A 25498-nucleotide genomic window follows, 5' to 3' on the forward strand; every position below is an offset into this window, starting at 1 on the left:
CCAGGGCACAGGAGGAGAGCCATAAATAGATTTAACTTTTTACAGTCCATATTTACCTATCTCTTTGATAATTGTTATTTATCTCAATCTTCTTATTATCACAAAATGTACTATGTGTAGTTTTTAAAGTTATAAGCTGGTGATGTGCTAGACGGAGTTGGAAGGATTTGCTAAAACTCCAGTCAATGAACAAGACCTGAAAAGCATGAGGTTATAATCTGGATTATGTTTACCTTCATTTACCACATTTTAACTGATTTTTAAGTTGTGGTAGGACTGGCTGCAGACTTGGTCCCTGCAGGACACACAAGGTACACAGCACATGAGGCGTGAACTCATTCAGCTCTGCAGACAGAGAAAGGCTGAAGCCACTTCAAAAGGCATTGCCCAAATTCCTCTGGGGGAGAATTGCATGGCTAATGAACCACACTAAGATTTCAGAGTGCTAACTGCTTAGTCTCAAAAAATCATCATTTGGTGAAGATCAGGATGAGTGAGAAGGGTGTTTTTGGCACAACTTCTGAACAAAAGAACAGATCAGTTGGGAAGATATGACTTTGGTACTTCCCATTTGCTTTCTCAGTCTAACGAAATCAAGAAAAAATGAGGTATTAAATATAATTTCTATGGGGCTAAAGTGGAAGGTCTTTATTGTCCAATGCCAGCCTTGAAAGAGAAGGGAAATCCAACTAAGAGTGCAAGGTACATTTCTGCACAGAAAAAATCAATGAGCTATGGCAGTTGTCTGAAAACTTTATTAGTTCAATGAGTCACATTTATATAGACACTAATAATTATAATGTAAATAAGGCAGTCAGAGTAATGTAAAATAGCCCATCATATAATACTGAGTGTGTCAATGTTATTACCACAGTGTTACAATTACTGAAGTTTAATAGAGAAATAAAAGACACACACAGAAAGTAATTGAGATAAAAGAGGACAGTAAATTGGTATAGTACTGCAGAGAGTGATGAGCCACAGTTAATTTCAGCAATTACAAACCTACAGAGCAAGTTCTACTTCTCTTATCCCAATGAATGATTGTGTTAAAACAAATAGTCCACACTCCTAATGGAATTCCCCTACTTCATAAAACTAGGTTTGTTAAACATCCCACCTGGATTTTCTGCAATGCTGTGCTGCCTTGTACTTGAGTGTTTCTTCTGCAGCATTATTTGAAGAGTGGGAAATTCCTTGAAGTGCTGTAGACTGTCTCTGCACTTTGAAGTGTCTGTCATGAGTGTGGCAGACATGCCATCAGCCTGCCTCAAAGCTAAGGACCTCCACAACTTTTTACAATAAATAAACCAGTTCTTTTTTGTGTTCCCCTTACTCTAAAAATACCTCTCCTTTACCATCCCTGAAGTTAGCTCATGTGTTCCTATCCTTTTGAGTAACTTCTTCAAAGGGAGGTAAAAAATTGATTGGCTGTCAAAACAGAATTTAAAAAGAAGAAAAGAAAAAAAAAGGAGAAAATAATCCAGTAAAATACAGCAGTGTTCAAACTTCTACATGTCAAGGAGAAAAGATAGGACAGATGTTTTGTATAACCAAAATAATTGTCATTGTAAGGAACAAGTCAAATCCAGAGAAATACTAAAACTGTAGCAAAAAATCCAGCCTGGTGGCACCTTGGCATGGTTTACATCAGACATTTCCTGGAGAATTTCTGTTGGAGAAGGACAGGGAGGGGCTCTGTGTCTAAGGAACAGAGGGCTACCTGATCCAGTTGGCTTTGGAAGTCAGCTGGATGAGATTTTATGATTAATCAGAAAATGCATAAAGTGTTGATATGGTAGGATACTGAGCAAAACTTTTGCTGAGCTGCTCCTTTGCTAAGCTCACATCCTGGGAGCTCTCCCACTTGTGTCTGTGTCTGTGACTTGTCTAACAGCCCCATAAAAACGCTCTGACCTTATTACACTACTGCTTTGTGATTAGTTACCTGCCCTTAAAATAGCACGAAAAATTAGGGTGACCTAATTTTCCACACGGCCACAACATCTAGCAATTAATTCTTCTATTCCCAAAACAACATTTCCTCCTGCTAGTTGCACAGGTGCTTCCTCTGTGGCTTCTTTTTCACACCATCTTCCTTAACCGCAGAGGACTGCAGAGGATCTCAGCCTGACTGCTCCAAGGAGCAGCAAAAAGTCTGAAAAGAAAGCATGAGATTCAGTGTCTCAGCTGGGAGCCAAGGGAAAAATAAATATGCAGGTATCCTGAGATGCTTCAATGCTTTTGATGAATGAAATTGTGCTGTGAATGAAATGCTTTCAAAGAGAGAAGGAAATCATTTTTTAAATGCTTGCAAGTTCAATTTAGTAATTAATGCTTTGCATAGATATTACTAAGGGAACAGTTAAAGATGGGTGAGACCAAAAATACCTGTTCTAAATTTGAATTTTCACAAGCAATAGGAAGCACAATTAAAAAGGATTATGTGCAAGTGATAACAGCTTGAGAATTCATTACAGTAGAACCTCAAAATCTTTTTATTTGAAGAACCTCTTCAGTATTGCATTTAATGACTTTTGCAGCATTCTTAGGATTTACAGTTTGAAACCTTTTGACTCTGGGAAAGATCAAAGTCTTGTGCCTGTTTAACAGTATCACCTATGAGTCTGAATAGAAAGAAAAAGTATGTGAAGCTGGGAGAGGGAATTACTGCTGAGACATAGCTATGCATTTTCCTGCCACTGTAGGAATGCACAGATTATCAGTCTGGGTCACTTTGTCTCTGGAAGAAATTCAAGAATTCACCTAGACACCTTGTTTTTCCAGCTGCTTCTCTTCAAAGGTATCCAAGTGAGTTCTGCCAGCATAAATCTTTCCACGAAAGAGCGGCATCTGCATCCTGACCCATAATACTCACAGGCTTTTACAGGCTGCTTCATGGAGATGAGGAGTCCTGTCTGATGAGGTGAAGAAGCAGTGTCAGTTGTTGTAGGGCTCCTCTAAAACTTGTGGCCAGGATGAGATATTTCAGGAGCACCAGAAGAACTCCTTGCTCTCATGAGAGGTGTCTTTATGTTTCTCTGTGTCAGCTTAACCAGAATGTGATAGCACCAGCTGCCACTGAGAAAGCCAGATCTGTCATATGAAAAACGATTAAGCACTTCTTCAAAAGCGTGCTTATATCTCTTTTGATACAGACCAATTCCTAGGATTTAATAGAGTAAAATAAAAAGTTGAAATATACTTCATATTAAAGCAGAGTCAAAATTTTAAAAAGGCATTAAAGTTTCTTAAATGAGCTATTTCAAGCTTGAGAGCACTTTCCAAATTGCATTTCAGATACTGAAAATCTAAATTTTTTTTCACTCTGGTTTATATTTAAAAGGGAGATAGAAACCTTGAAATGTTTCATATGATGGAAATCCTTTTTCCCCACTAGGTATATTTTATCTTTTATTCCTCCCCCTGCCCCACCCCACTCCAAAAAACACCAAAAAGTATAAAAGGAATCCATGATGTTGGTCACTGAAGTGTTCATACAAAAATTAAAAGGAACTTCACCTTTTTATAATATAACTATGCATGAATTCCCTTTAAAGTCTGACCCAGTATCTGCTGACTTCAAAGAACAGACCTTTTTTGGATGAGACTAGTCACTGAAGAGTTTGGATGATATTAGTCACTGAAATGCAGATTCTGTGTTACCAGACTCTCTGCCTATATTATGAATCTTAGGTGAAGACGCAATTATTAGTTTGAGCCCACAACAAGCTTTACAAATTACCAAAGTATTATGAAGTTATAGTGGTATAGTATTTCTTATGTGTTCAAATCTCTTCAAAATTCTCTCTCTGTTATTATGAATTATATATAAAAATATTGTTAGTTCATAATCAGGCTGCAAAATTTATGCATGAAAGAGCATTTTTTTTTTTTTGAGGAACCTTACACTAAGTTAAAAAAAAAACGAAATAAGAAAAATCTGTTTACTCACAAAATGAATGCATCAAACCTTCAGATTTAAAAGCAAATGTCATAAATGCAGAAACTTACAACACTTGCATAGACAAGAAATTTCCTCTAATCTACTGCCAGTTTTATCAGTGTTATGTTAAATGATCCTTTCCTGCATTTGCTTCATTGTGTCCTAATAGCATTTGTCTTTAATTCTGAATCAAAATTATGTTAGCATGACAAACACTAGAAGAGAATTCTGCTGGGAATTATGTATGAGGAACTTGGCAGAGCAGCTTTTAACAATACCTAATCCTGGAACCTTAGCCATCCATGACCTTCATTAACCAGAGAATCATCCCCAATTACTAAAAATGATTAAGCGCTGAATTTTACCTAAAAGCATGAAAAACAAAAGAAAACAAACACCAAAACTAAAGAAAAGCAGGGGAGAAAAGGAGAGAGGAAATTTATAGGGGAGAAAACACCCGTGCACTGTGGGACTGTGTCTTGACAGAGGGGTGGCTCTGCTGGAGCACCGAGTCAGAGCTGCCTGATGCTGCAGTCCTGCTGGCCCGTGCTTCCCTCAGGATGCTGGACAGGATGTGCACAGCTGCAATTCCCAAGCACGCCCTCCCCCTCTCCTTTCAGAGGAGACTCAGAACAGATGAGGCTGTGGCTGTGTTTTCCTTGCCTGTGACAGATTTGCACAGTGTCATAAGCTTCTGTGCTTGGTTGTTTTCCTTCCATCAAAAGAAAGATGTTGCAGAACTGTTTAGAGTACAAATGAATCCCTACCCCATATGTTGCTATTTATATTTATATCCACTTAGGACACCCAGCAGACCTGGTTATGGAGCAGGTCCTCATTGTTTCCAGCTCCTCTTCTGCTCATAAACATTAAGTGCAAACAACTGGATATGGCCACGTCTGCACTTAAACTGCTTATTGTAATTTCACATCAGCTCCTATTCCATACCAATTTTCTAGGCAACATATTACAGTATCTGCTCATGTACTTTGTGCAGACTGTGTAGGAAGCAGCTTAATCTAAAACATCTGCGGCAAGATGAGATGATCACATAAACATAATTTCTTGCAGAGGTTCTGTCTATAAACTGCAATGAAGTATGTTTCCACTGCATCAGCACAATCCTACCTTTGCATTTACCTTTTATCATCCATATGGAGAACAAAGGAAAATAAAATACAAGAGGAAAAGTCAAATTCCCAGGCACATAAACACCATGTTCAGACAGAAACTGACAAAGCTCTGAAAATTATGTCCCTAATCTGAAAGCTGTTCAATAAACTACATTAATTACCACTGCTGAGTATCTGTTTATGTGCCTAAATTCCCAGTAAGCCATATGGAAAATTACTTTCTAATGTGGAATCACCAAAGCTTTTTGATAGCAAAATCTCCACACACACACTAAACTGTTGCAGAGTAAGTCAATAATCAGTGAGCTGCATTTTCAGAGCCTAATGGATTCAATAGACACCTAAGGGATATCTCAGCTTCAGCAGCAGCATTGTGCTCCATCACATTACCCTGCAATAGAAACAACTCACAACACAGTCTCCTAAAAGAGGGTCTAAATTACCCTTCTAGCTGAGATTTACACTTCAAGGTCGGAATCCATACCCAAGCAATTTCTGTTCAGTCCTGCCCTTCAGGCACTTTACCAAGAGATAGGAAAGGTGCTCCATATCAGGCATGTTTCAGCTCTGAAGGTACCTACATGCAGTTTCATCTGCACATAAAATACAGTACAGAAGCAGCTTGCCATCAACACACAAATAACCTCTGTCAGCAAACATGATAATTACCAAAATTTGTGTTCCAAGACTTCCCATGTTAGTTCCTTAAAAAGCTAAGCACATGAGCTGTTTTCTCATTACATCATTTTGAATATGAGAATGAATGCAAGTTCCAACAACAGTTTCAGGCACTGGAGAAGGGGGTATAATAAAGATTCACCTAATAGCTGAAAAATCTCACAAACAAAAGAAACCCTTTCACACAAGAAAGTGCTCTCTGAATGGAATATCTGCTAAACACTCAATGCATGCCCCTGGAAGACAGTGGAGCATTTAGATCCACTCTTAGCTTGTAAAATTTTATAAATAAAAATCTATTCAATTCTTGGGATTTGTAGCATTCTATTTGATCCTTTCAGTCCTGAGTGTTCTTCACCATCCTCACTGGAACATAAGCAGAAGAGTTATATACTTGTATTTCTAAATGCAGATGAGTACTTTTCCCTTTATTAGGATCCACCAAATTGGATTCAATAAGTAAACTACTCTTAACTCCAAAGTAACTATCATCTTGTAAGTCAGACTATCAGAGACTGGTGCAAATGCAAACATGTCAAATGGATAAGCAATCCATTGGCTTCTGTAATTTTTAAACAATATAAATTCTTTTTTGGGGGGCAATAATTCCACGAAGACTATAGGAAGTAAACTATGCTGGCTTCAGCAGCTGAAGTAGCAAAGGGAGTAAGATAGAGAGGAAGCAAACTTGAGGGAAGAAGGTTCATTTCCAAACCTCAGAACTTGGTTCTATGCCCAAAATTAAACTGAGGACACAATACTGTCACCACTTGTCAATTCCCTTCTTCCAAATTTAGGAAGGCTGGGGTTAAAACCCATGGATGGTGGGAATGCCTGTGTTCCAGGTGGTTGTGCAGGAGGAGGAGCACTGCCCTGTGGTACTGGGCTCAGCCTCAGCTCCCAGGGAGATCAACACTCCTGTGCGTGGTGCCCGGGCAGAGCCGCCCTGGCAAGGAGGGGTTCCTGCACGCACAGGCACCAGCACGTCACACCACCACAGGCATAATCACTGCCTCTGCACTGGGGGAGAAAAATCTGTGAGAATAAAACCGAGGCCAAAAACTGCCTAGAGCCTAAACACTGGCAATGATTTCACTTTTCTATTTAGGATAGAAAGGAAGGTAGGAAGTCCTATTATGTGCAGGGAAGGAACAAAGTCCTTGAGGCTCATTGGTGAAGTCCATGAATTGAAAAGTATTAATTTAACACAAGGGTAGTAAGTGGAATGATGGCATCTCTTCAAATGAATTCATAAATTACAAGGTATTTTGCATTTTTAAGGGAACATTTTTGTTGTTTATAAAGAAGTTAAGAAAACCAGAAACCTCTGAGTAAGACATTGTAATTGGATTCACAGGTTATCACTGAAAGCTTGTGTTAAATGAAGAAAATAACAGCTACAAAGGTTTTGAGCCTAAACTGAAAACTATAGCAAAGCCAGTTTAGTTCTTGGCAACTCTTCTAAGGACACATTGACTGATCTCTGCCCACATGAAAGAAGAAACTATACTTAGTGCCTTCAATAAATTGAAGCTTTGGATATTCCAAGAAGGTTCAGAGAATATAGGAGAAATGTAGATTCTTAAAAAATGCCAGGTATTTCCTTCTGCACAATAACTGTGCTCCACACAGTGAATGCTGGTGGCTCACTGTATATGGAAGAGAAATCAGACTAGGAGAGCCCTTCTGGCCTTTAAATGGAGATATACCTCAACTACATTTTAGGGGACTTGGGAGCACAGGCATCTGGACAAAACAAGTTTTGCAAGAGTATTCTTTTGCATTATAGTTATATATTTAATAAGACCTCATACTTACCTTTACTGTAAATGAGTATCTGTATCAAAGTACCAGGCTGTTTCCCACCTGCTTTTTCTTCCTTTTTACTTCATATTTCTTTTCCTTCATATTCTTTTCTCCAATTGCTTGTCCTTTTCCACTATATTGTCCCCAGTGACATTCTTCCAGTCTTTACTTGCATATCACAGTTCATTTTGTTTCCTGTTTCTTTTCACCATCACCATGAAATAGATACCTATCATGAGGCATTTTCCTGCTCTCCTGCACTACTAAACTTATTTTATAGCTGAGAAATTGGCACAGGCAATAAATAATTTGCTGGTTTACTTGGGCACCTTTAAACTATGTCTCACTGCTAAAACCAGAGAAGAGATCTCCCGCCTTACTGGACAAAGCCCTAATTTGAATGTTTTTCTTCTCTTTTACAAAACTCAAAGAACTTTATTACTTTTAAATTATTGCTTTATAAATTTTAAATGTAGCATACTCCCACAGAAATAAACATCCCCCTTCTTCAGTGAGAGATCTGAAGAACGGCTTTGGGAGGCCTTTCTCTCGTTCCCCATGGCCAGGCAGAGCTGTCAGAGTCTCTGCCAGGGTTCAAGTCACTCAGTGAGCACACTGGCACCACTGCCCCAAAATGGGAGCTCTGTTACAAAACTACACCCTAAATCCACTCCCACCTTTTTCATACACCAGTTGAGTTTCATTTCTGTGGTTTTCTTGTCTGCATTAACTTGTCGTGCCGTGCCCCAAATTAGACATCGACCTGGCTTCTCTACAGAGGATGCAGAAGACACAGAAGTGTCTCATAGAACCCACTGATCATGCTGTGATTTATTAAGAAATAATGAAGAAACTGATTGGTATTAGTTTTAAAGCTTTGAATTGAACCCTTTGAAAATGGATATAATTGGGTTGCATGATATTATAAGCTAGCAGATTTAAAGAAGGCTTCTTTAACTTTGGGTTATATTAAAAAATATGCTGAAGATATTTATTTAAAAAAAATAAATCAGGCAGCCATTTCTCTGTTTGTAAAGGCAAGACAAGCAAGTTAACAACTTTAAAAAGCTGAACTATGACACACCTAGCCAGCTTCATAATCTATTTTGTGAATTAAGCAATTGTTCATATATATGATATCCTCACTACAAGTTTTAAATCATATTTATTCATTGTACAGCAATTCAAACTGGAAGAACCCCTGACTGAAACTATGGGGGCCCTAATCAAAACCATTTGTAGATCATTGGTACTCGAGTAATTTTATCAAGAATTTATCAATGGGAAAAGGAAATTATCAGATTATCTGGTATTATTTATACCACCACATTTTACCAGTTAATCAAATAATCATTATTTTTTTCATCTGAAACATTTATTGCTGAGAATTGACATGTGTGGGGTCTTGTTAAATAGGGTCTTGTTTCGTAGCAGTGACAGATTTTGTAGTGCACAAGGAACTGTCATGACTTTAAATTAAGCTTTCATGGAATCTAACTTTTCACTTGAGCCTGCACAGGGTCATGATTTTTTTTATGCATGTATGAAATCACAAAAAGAAAGTAATTTTATTTTGTAAATGAGCATTTATTCCTCTTAAAGCAAATGGTTGACCTTGTTCATTACCACAATTACTGACCTAGACAGAATTAAATGAACTCTGAATTTAAATATACTGTAAACAGCAATGAATAAGGGCACATAACAGCAATTTAAAATGCATCCATTTTGGTGGAGTGAGTATTATAAAAGAGAGACTTACTTCATATTAGAAATAATTTCCTGCCCAACTCAGCATCTTTGCATTATCTCCTGTGCTTATTTACTTTTCATATCATTAACACTGCAGCTTTGCCAGATCATTTTAAATGATAACATCAGCTTCTGTCAGCCAAGAAACTTATTTGACATAATTGCTTCTCATATTTGAACTTTTTGAAAATTAATGTCTATTTGGCACATTTCTGAGGTGATACTGAGGACTTTCTAGACATCCAGAATTAAAATGCACATCCAGAAGAGGCACTGGTAAGCAACTCCACCAGCAAATGAAGGTTCCTAACTCAGCTGGTGACACTGACCAACACTAAGCCACCAAGTCCATCCAGGGGACTTTTGAATTCTGTGGAGATAGTCAGGTTCTGTTAAACTGGAGGCTGGGAACACTGAGGGTTTCTGGAATAAAAGATGAGGAAGAAGGTTCATCGAGCATTTAGAAGCCCTCAGAAACAACAGCTACTGAATAAAACTATTACTATATTACAGTATTGCTATTATGGGACACCAACAGAGATGTGCACTGATTCTTTCTCACCTTCCCTGAACCCACGTTGTGGCTGTACAATCATGGCCAAATGCATCCTGTAGGCAAGTCTGAGTATCTGCTGCTGAAACCTGCCTGTTCCAGCCCAGTTTGAGGGCCATGCTGCTCACTGTACATCCCATAAATTCTGGTTTACAATATCCACTGGCCAGAATTAGGAAATCTAAACATCCCTTCCTGCTTTTGCCGCAGGGCAGGTGCAGTTCAGGCTGCTGCTGTAGCAGTGTGTAGTCCAGGTCCTCAAACCCAGCTGCTCTGCATTAGTATCAAGGCAGGCCCTTGTTTGGGCACTGTAATCAATGCAAATGCATCCTGGGTAGTTCTGAAAATAGCCATGGACGTGTGGGAGTACAGAGACATTAAAAGCACCCTTCTTAAAGGCATCTGTAAATTAACTAAGATAAATACAATCAAAATCTAACCTAGAGATTCTCTCTGGGAAGATTTGCCTATGAATGTATTTCATGTTTAGGGGTCTGCTGAATCCACTACAGAAATTGCATAACTTTATTTTGGGACCTTATCAGGTGGTCCAAATTTCCTCGCAGCTCAGTTGTTGATTCTATAAAATTATTTACATGCTTTAGACATCTTGATGAGAAGCCCAAAGGCAAAAGCTAATGTTCCTAGGCTTTCTATAAACATTAACAGAGAGTGGGGACAGTTACAGGACATGGTGCAGAATAACAGCTAAATTAGGTTCAAAAGGAGCATGAACATTCCCTCTCCCTTCATGACTCTCAAAATTTTATTTAGATGGCACAGTCTAATACTTAGGAAAGACAGAGGCCTTATGTTATCCCTGAAGTTTCAGAGATGTCCCAGGTACTACAACAGCACTCAAAATATGGCAGCACAAGCCTAGAGCCTTTTATAACTGGCTTATGTTGCTTTTGTACAGGTGGAATCCCAACCTGGCTCCCTCAATCCTGACATCTTCCTGAAATTCTTCTGGAGTTGGTGATCTGAAGAGTCCTGAAACATTGCAACATCTTCAGAATGGTTTGCAGCAGGAACCCCAGGGGCACAGACCCACTGCAGAGAACCTGGTAGGGAATTTCCATGGGCCATAAATGATCCTCACTCTCTCAACAAACAAAAATCAAGGTCCAACCAACTCAGCCACAGAAGAGGTCTGTTGCTCATAATTTAGGGAGCAGGAAAATGCTCCACTGACAATACTTTATGACCTTTGAAAGGACAAATGTCTATGATCCCAGACCTTCTAGCTGTTTTATATGATAAATTCCTTGACAGATTGCTCTGGAAATTTGGTGCTTGGAAAGCCAGGGCTCTTGTTTTGGAGAATCCTTTGGGGTATGACAGTGTCTCTGCTTTTCTAAGCCGGTCTCATTTTATCCAGCATTAAGAAAGGGTCTAATATATTTCATGGCACTGTGTGGCATAATTGCTAGTGGCCTTTTTCCTCTGACTCTTTCAAAATGAAGAATGTTACTCCCATACATCCTCACAGGCTGTGCATCATTAATGACCATCCAGACTACAGCTGTGTATTTATTTCCATGCATGGTTTCATGCTGTCTCTCTGAAGTCTTTGCTTTTTAAAGTCATTCAGTCTTCTCCTGAAAATGTGAATAAGAGATCAGGTGATTTGGTCCCAAAAATAATCACATTCTGCAAGAAGTCTCCATGCTGTTTTTTTATACACAACTCTTACCTTTAAGGACAGAAGTACTTTTTTAAATCCAAGTGTTAAAGCGAGTCAAAGACAGGAAGGTGATTCAGGCATGCACTCACATTAGGATGAGATAACTCAATGCTTTCATACTGCAGGATAGCTATTTCATTATCTTTTGCTTGCAAAGGGAAGCAGCAGCTCTGATTAAACACTATTTTATCTGTGCTCTTTGTAAGCATAACTCAGTGAAGATGATGGTGTGATATGGCTGAGTTTTGAAGGCTTGTGCTAAAGAGCCATATATCTTTAAGGCTTGTACCTTACATGGATTCTCTCCTAATTAAGAACACCTGTAGAGGCCTGACCAGACCCTGTGGTTTGCAGCAAAACTGCCGAAGGGCTCTGAAAAGGCAGAAACTTTGTGTTGTCTTTTAACCTAAATTATAACAGGGTTCAAGCCCGTGCCAAGCAGAGTAAAACTATATAATTTATGAGCCATGAGGGCAGCTCTGGGCCCCTCTGAGGTGATTTTTATCAGTGCAGTAGCATAAACAGTTCTCCTTTACTTGAACATTGGGAAGAGGGAGCAGTGGAAGGCCTGCAGTATAAAGGGGATCCAGCCTGTGCCAGGACCTCTGTAGCCCACGGACAGCCAGGTAAGTGTGTTTGCACTGCTCTGCTTTTTGAACAACAGCTGAGAAAATTGTGCAGAGTGCTGAGGCTGAGCATGGGCTATGTGCTGTGGGACTGCAGGAGCTGCACTTCAAGGCCAATGATTCGCTTTTTGCTGTTAAAATTTTAAGCTTGTTACAGAGTATCTACTTTGATTCATTGTCTGTCTTTGTCTTGGAAGGCTCAGTTGTGCCAAACCTCACCAGTGGTGTAATAGAACTACCCACAGTATTACAAACTGCACTTGGCTGTAATGATGGGTTTGGGGCCTTGCTCTCTCTGCGTTTTGAAGTTGTATTCCTAAGAGCAAACAGGTGTTACTTAAGGACTGCTCCTTGAATCAAGTGCAAAACTATTAGATAGAAGGAGAACATGTAAAGAATTAATTTTTTTTGCTATGTATGAATAATGTAATTATGTATAAACCATAAATGTTAGTTTGTCAAAATGACAGTATAGAACAGAACTCAATCTATTCATGTTTCCTCTCAGGGTTTGAGGGGCTGTAGGACATTTAGATAATAAGATATTACTGCAGCTTGCGTTCTTTTCAGCAAATAGTACGCACAAAGTGGGAATAGCCTAAAAATATCAGTTAACTGGAAACAGAACTAAGGCAGTGTCCAGCTGACCCACCTCCAGAAACAACAGACAGGCTCCAGGGACTTCTGGCTTTTGTTTCTGTCTCAGAAGGTTTGGGTTTTGTGGTGTGGAGGTTGGGAGGGAGGAAGGGGGGGTTTTGTTTGGTTTAAACTGACATTTTTAATCTAATCTTTATAGGAAAAGGGACACCTTGAAAATCATAGTGCTATGTTTCCTTATTGCATATCTCCAGCAAGAATAAAGCCTTTGTTGGTATTGGTTTCTGATGATTACAACAGCTACAGTTGGTGTCTTAATTAAAAAAAAAACAAAACAAAACAAAAAAAAAACCACAAAAAAAAAAAAAAAAACAAAAAACAAAACCCCTTTGAAGTTGCTCTAATTTTTATTTTCTCTGTAATGTTACATGCAGAGTGCTGCAGAAGGAGAGCTGGGGAGGTACATTTCAGGCTCAGCTTGCCAGCTGCAGCAGAAGGGGACTTGTTATCTAAAAGCTTTTTCTTGATGAAAAGCTAGAGCTCTGCCCTTGTTAAGCACTGTCAGTTGGTGCAGCTCTCCTGTGCTGCCCAGTCATACCCCATTAAGTCTGGGATAAGAAGCATTTCTTGCTAAAAGATTAAGAGGGAGACTCCTAGAAATGTTTTACAATGTTATATAAGAACATAGTCTGGTTGTAGGCTGTCCTTGGACTTGGAACAACCAGGGTCACAGTTCCAGCCTGAACATGAGCTCAGTGCTCTCATCTTGAAGTTGGTCTAAACTTTAGGCCATTATAGTCTATGATTACCTCTGTAGTTTAGATTGGCACAGTCTCAAAGGAAGGCATTTCCCTGCATCTGGAAAAAAAGTGGATGCAGCCAATGGCCTTCTAAAGCACACTGCAAGAAAACTCTACAACAGCTTGAGGCATTATGTGTAGGTTGTTTAATTTCTTCAGCATAATTATCCTTCTAATAGGTGTGTGCTAGTACCATAATCCTCCTTTCAGGATTCCACTAGAAGACTTCATGCTTGGCTAGTTCAGGCCAATGACTTCCATGGGATCTGTACTGTTCTTTTTTTGCAAATTTAATGTAATGGGTTTGTACTTTAAACAGAAGATCAAGTTCAGATTTCTCTTGTAGGACTGAGCATCAAAAAAAGTTAATAGTTTTTAATTATCAACTTGCAATATATGAAGTAGTTTATTAAGTGATGCTGATATCATTGCTCACAGTGTGATTGAATAATATCATAACGTTATACGAAATATGCATTATAGACAGAGCGCAGCAGGTTGTGTATAAGGGTTTTGTATAGGTTGCTTTGTATAGGTCTTCATTAACCAGGCAAATCTGCTGGTCCGTTCCCAGGGCAGGTGTGGCTCAGGAGTATTCCATACTCATCCAGCTGTCTACTGTCTGCCTGGACACTGCTTATTTCAGGATTACTGGGTTTTTACTCACATCATTTTTGCCTGACAGCTGTGGTGGTCCTAGTGTTGAGAAACACATAGATCTCTCTAAATAGCCTCTTCTCAGCTGATTTTCTGTACTATTTGCCTTTAAGACTCAGTGGTATTCAGAGAATTGATTCGGAGCCATTCATAACTAAGGTAACTATCTACTGATCTCTACCAAGATGTTCTGAGCATTTTACACTTGAACAAAGCCTCTTCAAAAGGCTCTGTATGCCTGAAGTCAGATCACTGTGTGGAGCAGTTCTTGTCATGGGACTGGACAGTGGAAGTCAGCCAAAATCTTTCACTTCCTTCCAAAGCTTCTGTTGGGTGTCCTCTGTCTTGACTTGGTGCTGGGGGCACTGTGTGTATCTTGTTGCTGTGCCTGTTCCCCAGATCAAACAGAATTAGCAGCTCATCAAAATGAGCAAACAAGCTCCGAGAGCCGATAGGAGACCTCCCACCAGGATATGTGCTGTAGAGAGCATTCATTCCGTAATGTGAATGGGCTGCACTCAAATGAGAAGATAGTGTCTGTCTCAGATGAGTGCAGTGTGTTGCTGAGTGCAGAGATAAGCCTGCTCTGGAGCAAAGCAGGGCATGTGAGGCGGCTGCTGAAACACTGCTGGGAGCAGACATCAGGCAGGTATCTTCACACAAGCAAGGTCCCTGCAAGCAAAAGTAGTGCCATGACCAAAAGGCCAAGAAGCCATGCTGAAAATAGATGGATCTGTGAATCATCAGCCTGAACCAGCCTACACTCTGAGGCAGGAAGGGCACTGGGAAACCTGAGAGTTGGGTGCTTTGCACTCCTTGTCTGTAAGGCCTTCAGGGGAGGGGATCACTTTCTGGGATGGTGGAAGATCACACAGGAAGCTTAACAGTCAGTTTGAACAATTCCAATTACTGTCCAACCACACTCCAGTCAGTTCTAGTGGCATAGCAGGTGGGAACAGTACAGCAGGGAGTTCGGGGAGGTCCATGAGAAAATGTCTGTTTTACTAGAAAAGAAGCACAGCAAAAATTGTAATCCTTATCTTCACTATCATCACCACCATCTGCACTCTAGAGAGCACCTGGAAAAGCATATTCGCTCATCCCATCACTTCTGGTGGACTTGGCAGCATTAGATGCGTGGTTGAATTCAATCTTAAATGTCTTTTCCAACTTAAATGATTCTAGAAGATGATCTGGATACTTCTATAAAGATAATCCTATCTAGCTACACAACTGGCCACAATCACAGCAGGTAAGAGTGGAAGATCAGGAAATGGCAGCATGGTTACCAGAGAAGGCTCAGTGCATCTTCTGTTGGATTTTTGTACCATATTTAATCCTTAAAGAAATGAGATTAAATACAGCAGTGGTTTTTAGCTAAGATAATTTCCTGGATGGCAGAAGGAAAAGCACCATTAGGAAGGTGCATGAAATCAGGACAGGCTGCTAGAACACAGCAATGTCTACTGTTGATGCTGCTGCTCACTGAGCCTCTAAGGCAAAGGGAGATCTGTAGGATATCAGAGGATAACTGGGATTATATATGTTCCTAGCCTCAAAATCTGGGGAAAGAAGACAGGAAATATTTGGGGTTATGGAGGGAGGCAAACCTACTTTGTACAGGAATGGCATGTTTGAAGAATAAGCCAAAAATGGTGTTATCAGGTGTGGAATACATAGCACCAGGAGGCATAGCTTTGTATAGCTTTGTACAGCTTTGGGTTTTCTTCAAAAGAAAACAATGGATAGCTGTCTCCTGGGTAACAGGAGAGGGGGAAATGGTGCCACAAGGACTAAAAATAATCAAATCCAAAGTATGAATTCTGGCCATGCCCATTGAATTCTCAATAAGCCAGAAATAATCAGGGCTTAGGTGACAATCTTATTTAGGGGACAGGGTTTGCTTATGCTCTAAGAACTGGCTTCAAATGTAGCTGGGTGATTGCACTGAAAGGCCTAGGAAAATTGAGAAAAACTAAATGTACTCTCTGTAAAACTTCTGTTATACTCAAGACAAACATTTAAATTTTGAAAAAGTTCTACAGATGTCTTCCCTCCTTTACTTGGGCGTTTCTTTTATAAAGATGCTACAACCCTTTCTCTTCATCACAATAGCAATAGAAGCTTAACCCTGCAAACTTTCTTTACTCATTTTCCCTTTCAGCTCACCATAAAATTCCATGTGCGTGATGTAGCTAGTGTGTTTTATGGGATCAGAGCCACACCTTGCTAGTAACTTTAATCTCTCAAACTCTTTGAAACACTGTGGTCTATGTTCCTTGGATGTTTCCATTGATGAACATTGCTTATTCAAGCTCAGCATCAGCACAGTTCAGCTGGAACTGCTGTGGTTTTTTTCCCATTATGCAAGTGAAATGTCAGTGTGCTTCACTAAATGTTAGTATGGTTTATGATTTCTTTTTAATCTGTGCTAATTTGGGGGCTACTTGGCATTAATACATAGCTTGAAAAAGAGAATTAGTGACTCAAATGTTGTTGCCAGGTTTCAGTGGTTTACTTTTACCCATACAAAGCATGAAGCAATTAATTCAAGGTCTTACGTATGGCAAAACAAAACAACCTCTCAGATGTGGCTTACATTTGTTTGAGAAAAACTTTCATTGGAAATGAGGAGTTTGAAAGAAAGAAGAAGAGAATATTTATAAACAATAACTGTATGACAAAATGCTTCTGTGTAAGAAAAGGCTAAAGTTAGCATTTGCCAGACTGAGCTGTGTTGTGGGTATTCTCAAGCAGAGGTAAACCATTTGATAAGTGAAATGAAAGATCTTGCACAAGTTGTCTACAGTCCTTACATGTGTGTTTTTATAACAGCTTTCTAAGAACTACTTTTTTTTTTTCCAATGAGATATTTTTCTCCATTTGAGAACATTTGATAGACATGTCTCAGGTGAAAATTTGTCATTGAAACTGGTGCCAGGTATTGTACAGATGAATTACATGCAAACAGGGGCTCTACAGCCTATGGCCACCCACACTGAAAGTGACTGTCCCTTTAGTGGGGATAGAAAGCCACAGAGCACCTGCTCTGCTGGGAACATCTGATGAGCCATAGCAGTGTGAAGGGCTAAACTGGACTGCTGGGGGTTTTCTCGTGCTGCAAAATGGAACAAACTCACTGCAAAACAATAGAAAAGAAAACAAGATCTAATTTTATTTTTTTTTTAGCTCTGTGGCATCTAAATATGTTGTGTATTTATAATTATGCAAGCCAGAATAACCCAACTACAGAAAAATGTCCAAAATGTTGGATTACGTAGGACAGCAATTATTTTCATACCTGGGTCAGGTACCGTAGGGGGATAGAATATAAGAAAATAAAGATAGTGTAGAAAGTAATCTTACCCCTAAGGAGTTGCAGCTGGGCCAATTAGCAAAGGTCAGGAACAGGCCTGACTTTACCAGGCCACAGCTGTAACCAATGAGAAGAAGATGCTATAAAAGAGTGGGGTGGCTGGGTGAGAAGGGAGCTGGAGTCAGGTGGCTGCTTTGTGAAGAAGGAGTCAGTGCTCTGAGAGCTGCCTGCAAGAAACACCAAGAAGGTTTGGAACCCCTGCAATAAGATGGTAACAGGTACCATACTTTACCATACCTTAGGCTTCCTCCCCTTCTTTTGTGAAATCCCTAAACTTTGCCTGAGACCGTGCTGACAGATGAAGGGTGAGTTCTGTAAATCTTCCTGAACCAAATCACATCAGCCTCAAGTGTATTTTTTAATAGGTTAAGAGGCCCTGACAAAGTGCAGATAGATTGGCCAATGACCAGTGCAAAAAGCCAAGGCTGGGTGGTCACATAGAAACTCTGGAAAAGTTTTCCTCTCTGCTTTATGCCATTCCTTGCTGAAAATCAGGATGAACTCTGTGTGACAACATATAAAACAACAGATCACCAAATTACTTGAAATAAACAAAAGTTTTGATGACGCGGGTTACTTTAAAAATATACGTGTGCCTTCAATGCAAGTGCAGCTCTCACATACTCTATCTGTCCAGGTGCATATTCCAACCTCATAAGAGACTGAAGGGGGATTGGGTTTTTCTTCTTAGAAATTTGTGGGAATTAAGACAGAAAATGTTTGAACAATATCCTTGTTCTTACTGTAACATTTCTTAATGGTAATAGTTGAGAGGAATCTTAGCAGAGTGTTGCCAGAAGTGTAAAATCAATCCAGGTAAAATAGCTTTTGCAAAGAAGGTAGCAAATGTTTTTGGATTTCCTGTCATGAGGCATGCTTTCAAATCTTTGTAGGGGAAATCAAAGAGACTGGAATGAAAGAACCACCAGCCAAATACTTTTGGTGTTTATAACAGGTGTGCAGAAGGTACATAATTGGCTACAGCCTTTGCAAGTTTCATCAGAATGCAAAGACAAGGACCTAAAATTACTAATGTTTTTAGAATTATATAGCCTCATCTGTCACAGTTTCGGAGACATTGGACACTTTTAACCATTTTGGTGGGAGAGCTTTTAAATTTAGTGAAGTTCCCCAAAGTTGTTGTATGAGCAGGGAAGAGAGTTCCTATAGTGAGTGCAAGAGAAGTTGCCCATGGATATGTTTGGTGTTGCCCAGGCTGGTCCTGATGAGGTTTGAGAAAAGCTGCAGGGGCTTCTACCAACAAGCACAGTGTGCCACAAGAAACATGGGAAAGTAGAGTAGAAGTAGCTGAGGATGTGAGTCTGAGGGTAAGAATATGGCTTCTGTTCTCCCAACAGGATTGTTCTATGCTGATAATGGAGTAATTTTTAAACCAGCTTTTTGCAACAGCTCACTAAAGAGCTGTTCTCCTCTCCTAGCTGTTCTACTATCATTTAACAAAGTGAAATTTCACTTTTCTTCTGCATGAAGCAATAGACCTGGCTTTCTTATAGTCTACCTGCACCACACTTTCTTCTTTAACATACGTCACCCAAAGCTCATCTGTGTGGTTCCCCAAAACCCCTTGCCTACCTTCATGTCACCTATTATCATAATCTCATAAGTCTCTGTAGTTAAACTTTATTTTTATCCCCTTAGGGATCTTATCTGTCCTACACTTGTGGCCCCATTTCCTCTTCTGGTGAGCCCCTGGAGTGCTTTATGCCTTTCCATAGAACTGTTTACAAGCTGCTTTTGAGGGCACAGCTGTCACTATAAGACTAAAACTGAATCCAAAATCAACTAAATATAGCTGCTCCACAGGGAACCATCTTTACTGATAAGGCCAATAAATTACAGGAAAAAATAGAGATCTAGAACATAAGTCCTGTACAGCCAAGACCTGAACAATGGCTAAAACAAAACAAGGTTCAGTACAGCCAGGGAAAAACCCAACAATGAGCAAACAAAGCAGCACAGTTCAGGCGGCCTTGCCTTCCCTCCTGCCTAGGTGAGATGCAGTCTGGGCTTTTCCTTGCTGCCCAAAAGGCAGGATTACTGCTGTGTGCACACTGGAGGTCACAAGGAAGTCAGGGCTAGAGTCAGTAACGTGCCACACCAAATCCACCACTAGCTGTGCCAATAATGGGCATGCAACAAAGCAATCCCATAACTCCTTAATTCTTGATTTGAAACTGGGGTCCTGTGATGAAGTAAACTCTATAGTTTCCCCCTGTTTAATGGGATTTAATGGAGGCAGGAGAACAGTAAATGAAGAGGCAGCTTTATTTCTATAGCTGCCATTTTCAAACAGTTTGGAAATGAAAGACCTGAAATGACTCTGGTGAGTTGTGGAAGTCCAAAGAACAGAAAAGGGACTGTAATAAAGGTGCTAGGGAAGAACAATAAGCTTCAAGATGCAATGAGGCCCACAGTTCCAATACTGACTCGGGATAGCAGAGATTTAATTACTATGTTTAACTTTATAAGTAGGCACTCGTTTATTTGCATATTGTTGATATTAGGGTAAGATTTAGAAGATAAGAGCTGTACCCATTGTGCCGTTCTCTCTTTGTTAGGTTGCAGAGTGAGAAGGATGCTGGGGTTGGATATCATTTTACATTCCTCTCAGTGAGCATAGAGATAACTCATATCTTTTTAAGTCATGAATATAATGGAAATAAGATTTTTCCACCGAAAAAACAAAAAAAAAGACAGCAGGAGAACTTGCAGACTCATTTTCTACAGTTTTGCATGAGACCTGGCTAGTACAAGGGTTGCTCCCAAAATTATGCGTCAAGTACCTTTCTGCTTGACCTTCTGCTTTAAAACCAAAAATCTTTTTCCTCCTCTTCCTGAATGTCATACAATGTTATGTATTGTTAAGGTTGGAAAGGACCTTTAAGATCATCAAGTCCAACTATTATAGAAAAATAATATTCAAGAATTTAGGGAAAATGGACAGGTTGCTCCCATATTCAGTGTCTGCCCTGATCCAGAATTAGCTCCACTAGGAATGTCTGTCTCTTCCCCTTTCTAGTTTGAAGAGCTGTCAATAGAGCCAATAAGTGCTAGGAACTCTAAGAAAACTGGGCACAATCAGCAAGTGTAAACCTATACCACAGCCAGATACTTAGATACTGGGGCAGGAGGGTCCAAATGGCATTTGTGAGCTTCTATCCAAAGCTTTTAACTTGGCCAAACTTGGATGGATTTTTTCTTCTCTTGGAACAGCACAGGATCCCTCCTTAACATGTTTCTCTCGTTCTGTTTTGTACATACAGTCTGCTCTGTGAGACAGAAAAATGTTGCCATAATTGTTGGTAAATAGCTAGAACTGGCAAAGCCTTACACACATACTCACCTACGCTCTTAAAAATAAAAGTCCAAACTCAACCATGTACTGGGCATGGAATGTTCAAGCCCAAATGATAAATAATTATGTGCCTTGTGAGAGAGGAGTGATGAGCAAGCACATTAATACATTTTAATACAGAAGCTTCGACACTAGCCATTTCAGATTAGGCTTTATCTGTTGTGTTCACTTACCTGTTATGAGACTGGTTAAATGAGAGGGACAAATGAGATTTTATTCTTGGAAGGTTTGCATCTCAGCATCTGAAATGCAGGATGCTTTTAAAGAGTGTTTAGTATATACTGGAAAATAGTACAAAACACTGTGTCTGTTTCTCTGTAACTTCATATCAAATATTATTAATCTTGTGAAATAGTAATAATAAGATTTTATGTCCTTTGTTTTGGTTCATCAACATTAATAAAATGTATGTAGGTCAAACTAGATTTTCATTGACAATTGCATAACCTTATAGAGTTGCTAGTGGCTTAAAATAAGCAATTATCCTCCCAGCCTCTTTTTTTTCCCCCTATTAATGAAGACCTAGGAAAAAAGCAAGTTTTCAGCATATTCTTGGCTGGACTTTTAGAGATGACGAGATAAAAGTAGCAAAAACTCTTAACATTAGTAAAGGAAGCTATTAATCTACCAGGCCACAGAATTTATCCAATGAGTGAGCTGAATATAAAGGTGAAAGAAATCTGGTGTACTAGATCCTCTGAAATATGGCAGATACTCTGAAATGTGGTGCTGCTGGAAATGGTGCAAAGGTAGTGGAGATGGTGAATAATTAGACATTATTAAGGTATAATTTCTTTGTGTTTTAGAAGTGAAAACACGGAGGCAGGAATCAGTTGAACTACTGTACTGGGTAAATATTCCTGTGCAGGTTAATCAGTAATTGTTTTTCCTAATGGAGTCTCCAGAGGTAATCCTGCTGGTCTGCACAGCACCCTGTGCACAGTAACAGTGAGTCTCAATGGGGCCAGCACACCTTGTGCCTATTTGAAGCCTCCAGGTTTTTGTGTTGCTCAGAGAACATGGCTTCTTATACAGCCTGGCCCATCAAGAGATTACAAAAACTCACCCCATTACAGTTTGGGAAGTGAATTTTCTGCAGAAATGAAAACAGGATGTAAACTAGCACATGTTCTGCAGTACAAAATGTGCTTCCACTGAAAATCCCCTGTGGGAGTGTACACAGATTTGGGCCAGAGGGAATCTTGATAGATGGAGCAGTTAGTTCCCCTTTCTCTTTCCAGCTTCTCTGTAGGAGAGCAAAGCTTTGAAGGGTTATCTATCATAGCAGATGCAGTGGGGAGGAAAGGAGATGTGGAAGAGATGTTTATTGTAAGAACTGAGTGAACATACAGATTATCTCTAGCACTACAGCATCCCATTTCCTGTATTCAAATATTTATTAACATTACAGCTGAGCCACAGATGTTCAGTTGAAATGTTGGTGTAAGGAAATTAGAAGGCTGGAGCCAATAATCTCCCAGTTTACAAGTTTTAGGGAAATAATCAAGGATAGTGGAGAATGAAGACAAAATTGGACCAGTACAAAAGAGAGCATGGGAGTTGCACCCAGACAACAATCCTACAGGTGACTTGAACCTTGCTATTACTTCAGCTAGTGGTACTGACATGAAGCTCACAAAAGACGTAGCAATACGGTCATGGCTCTGAGAGAAAACAGATTTCTGCAGCAGGAAGGGAATCATGATCTTCAGGGGTGGCACTGATGGTCAAGGGAAGGACAGAGAGCAAAGCACAACAGAAAAAGGAGAGAGCACAGGTGTAAGTGACCTGATGATGGTAAAAGCAGCACTGTAGGTGCACACTAGTCTACATAACTAAACACAGCAGTGGAAGAAATCTTACCAGTGACCCACTGAAGGAGCAAAAGTCTTCTTCAGAGCCTGAAACAACTACAAAAAACAGAGCAGTTGAAAGTAATGTGTTGGCATGTGTGAAATCTTGAATTGTTCCTTCATTTTCCACCCCCATCAGTCAGATTCCTTTTCTTCTGGTCTTGCTTGCCCTCTCTCCTCTTCCCAGTAGAATTCTTTTGTGGTCACAAATAATTAGTCAAGTTTCCTTAGTATCAATTCTATCATTATCTGATCTTCTTTTAATCTTGCAGCTGGGAAATTATAGCATGGCAGGATATCATATGTGTAGGGCTTCTTCTTGTCATGGTTTGAGGGGCTTGAAGTTTTTTATGGGCTTGGTTTTTAGGTTGTTTTTTTTTAATACAAGGCACATGCAGATTATCTTGTCTCACATTAGTTCTGCTCAGTCCAAACCAAAATATTCGGCACTAGATAGAGTAGCCTGTTCTGAACACTGATGCATACAACTGGCTTTTGATTCACTGTCAGTGTAACTGAGGAGAACAAGCTCCTCTCCAGAGATGAATATTTACATCATTAGCATCTAGACAAGCCAGCTGAGATCAGCTCACTCTTTCTCTAAATACTATGCTCTATACAAAGCAGGACCATAAAACCTTAGCAATATGAAGATTAAAGACAATCAGCCCTTAATGTGTTGGGGAGCAGGCTGCAAGTTGAAAATCTGAAATATGAGAAAGCAAGTCTTTGTTCACAGACTGGCTGAACTGTGGCTTCAGCACACTGCAAAATTACAATCTTTTACAAATAGCTGTCTGCCAAATGAGTCACAGTAATATCTATACTGACACTTTTTATCTGGCCCTGTAGTCAGGTAATGCAGCTTAGACAGAATCTCTGTGGAAAAAAAAAGCATACTGTGTCTTGGAAGAAATCTGCTTCCATTTAGAAACACTGATAGCATCAAGGAAATTGATTTGACAAATTGTTTTATTGACTTTTCAATGTAAAACTCAAATGAGAACTTAGAGTCCTAGAGCATTAGAGAAATAAATTCTGGTGGGTTTTTTTACTGAAACATGGGACGCATTGTGGCAGCACCTCAAGCACAGGCTCTGAAGCTTCCCAAGATAGATTATGAGTTTATGGTCAGAACAGGTGTACAGGGAGAACTGAAAGTCATCTCTTAAGCTGAAAACTCCTAACTAGATGAAGTTCATTTCACTGCTTCTCTGCAGTGAACAAGGCACACACCATTTTACACTCCACGTTACCAACTTGGGGCCTTTAGAGAAACGGCGTGTGCAACAGACTGGGTAGTGAAAATCCAGCACATTTAGTTGGGGAACAGGTGGGCAGAAACTTAAGTCCATTTGCTTTGAAGAGTTCCATGCATGCTTCATTTCATGCAGATAAATCATCTTGTTTACTTCACTGAGTACCTCCTATGTAAAGCTCTGTAAATCTGTGTGTGCAAGTAAAATGCTTTCTGCTGATCCTGCAGGGACTGTCTGCCCCTGTTGTAGGGCAAAGCTGCCTGCAAGCCTGCATCACTGCCTTTAATCCTCTGTGTGTGTGTGTGCATTGTTTTGTGACAGCACTGCAGCCCTGTGAGCATTCCAAAGCATTTATCCACTTCTGAGAACACTGTACTGCTGACCTAATGGTAAGCACACAGAAATGAGCTGCTGAACTACAGGTTAAAAGATTTCATAAACAGGAATTTTCACAGTCAAGTTGCAATAAATATTGTGGGTCTTCAGTAACAGCAGATTGAATCTTACTGTGGTGTGAAACCTAACTGCAGTGTATTTTAAAATATCATGAGGTACCATCAGCAGTAATTCTTGCTAAAGTTGCACTGGAAGAGGTGAATAAAGTTTAGTAATTGGGCCTTTACTTGAAATGTAAACATATGATTTAACAGATTGATGGAACAGATTATAGACATAAATAAACCTGGATCATGTTACTTGTTTAGAATATTCACTAAGGCTAACAAATGCTGCATGAAGAAAAAGAAATTGCCTAGGATTCCACTGTCAGCAGTTTAAAATGCATTCACTGCTAATCTTGTGACAAGCATACAACCAACCCCAGCTGGACCTGGGGCTCTCAATTGTGTTGGCATTGTGATTGTTGGAAACTGAATTCCAGGCCCATCTCCCTGCTGCTGCCATGCCATAAAGGGGCAATTTTTATATCAAACTCATAAAGCATTTGTCATCCTCTAGATGTTCAAGAATTTTAGCAAGTGGTGTGTCAGTTTAGAACGTCAGGATGAATAAGGTATGAGGTGGGAAAGAAATAAACTTTAAAATACCTTCTAGCTTTTTAACTCCAAAGGACTTGAAGCAAGGAAACAACAACAATCGCACCCTGTTTTGTCACTTAGTCATGTCAAGTGCCAGTAGCCATTTCCATTCCTTCAGCCTTTCTGTCCATATTCCCAGCTGTTCCCATCATTAATTAAGCCAAACATGCTGGCTCTATTTAGAACCTCTGTAGTTATAATTCAGCTCTTAATACCAGTAATTAATCATACCTTCTTGAAATTCATCTCTCCACTGGAAATGGCATTGCTAACCAGACTTTGCTTTTAATTTTTGCTCTTGTCTCTTTCTATATCTATTTGATTTGTTTTATGAGTAGCAATACTTTATGGATATGGGCTGA

At 39.6% G+C, this 25498-nt stretch overlaps 1 protein-coding gene across 9 annotated transcripts in view; it reads right to left on the reverse strand.

Annotated features, from left to right (window-relative positions):
* Positions 1-344: 344 nt before the first annotated feature.
* Positions 345-25498, reverse strand: part of LOC102071129 (uncharacterized) — a 64975-nt gene continuing 39821 nt past the window's right edge. For 2 of the 9 annotated variants that reach the window (XM_074548213.1, XM_074548209.1), the window contains 2 exons: positions 22851-22897; positions 9165-11469 (listed from right to left, as the gene is read on the reverse strand). In XM_074548213.1, the coding sequence (XP_074404314.1) occupies positions 11455-11469; positions 22851-22897 (62 nt within the window). In that variant the 3' untranslated portion in view covers positions 9165-11454. The other 7 variants (XM_074548208.1, XM_074548211.1, XR_012581939.1 and 4 more) reach the window with 6 other exon arrangements.

The sequence above is a fragment of the Zonotrichia albicollis genome, chromosome 10, assembly GCF_047830755.1.
Source record: "Zonotrichia albicollis isolate bZonAlb1 chromosome 10, bZonAlb1.hap1, whole genome shotgun sequence".
Lineage (NCBI taxonomy): Eukaryota > Metazoa > Chordata > Aves > Passeriformes > Passerellidae > Zonotrichia > Zonotrichia albicollis.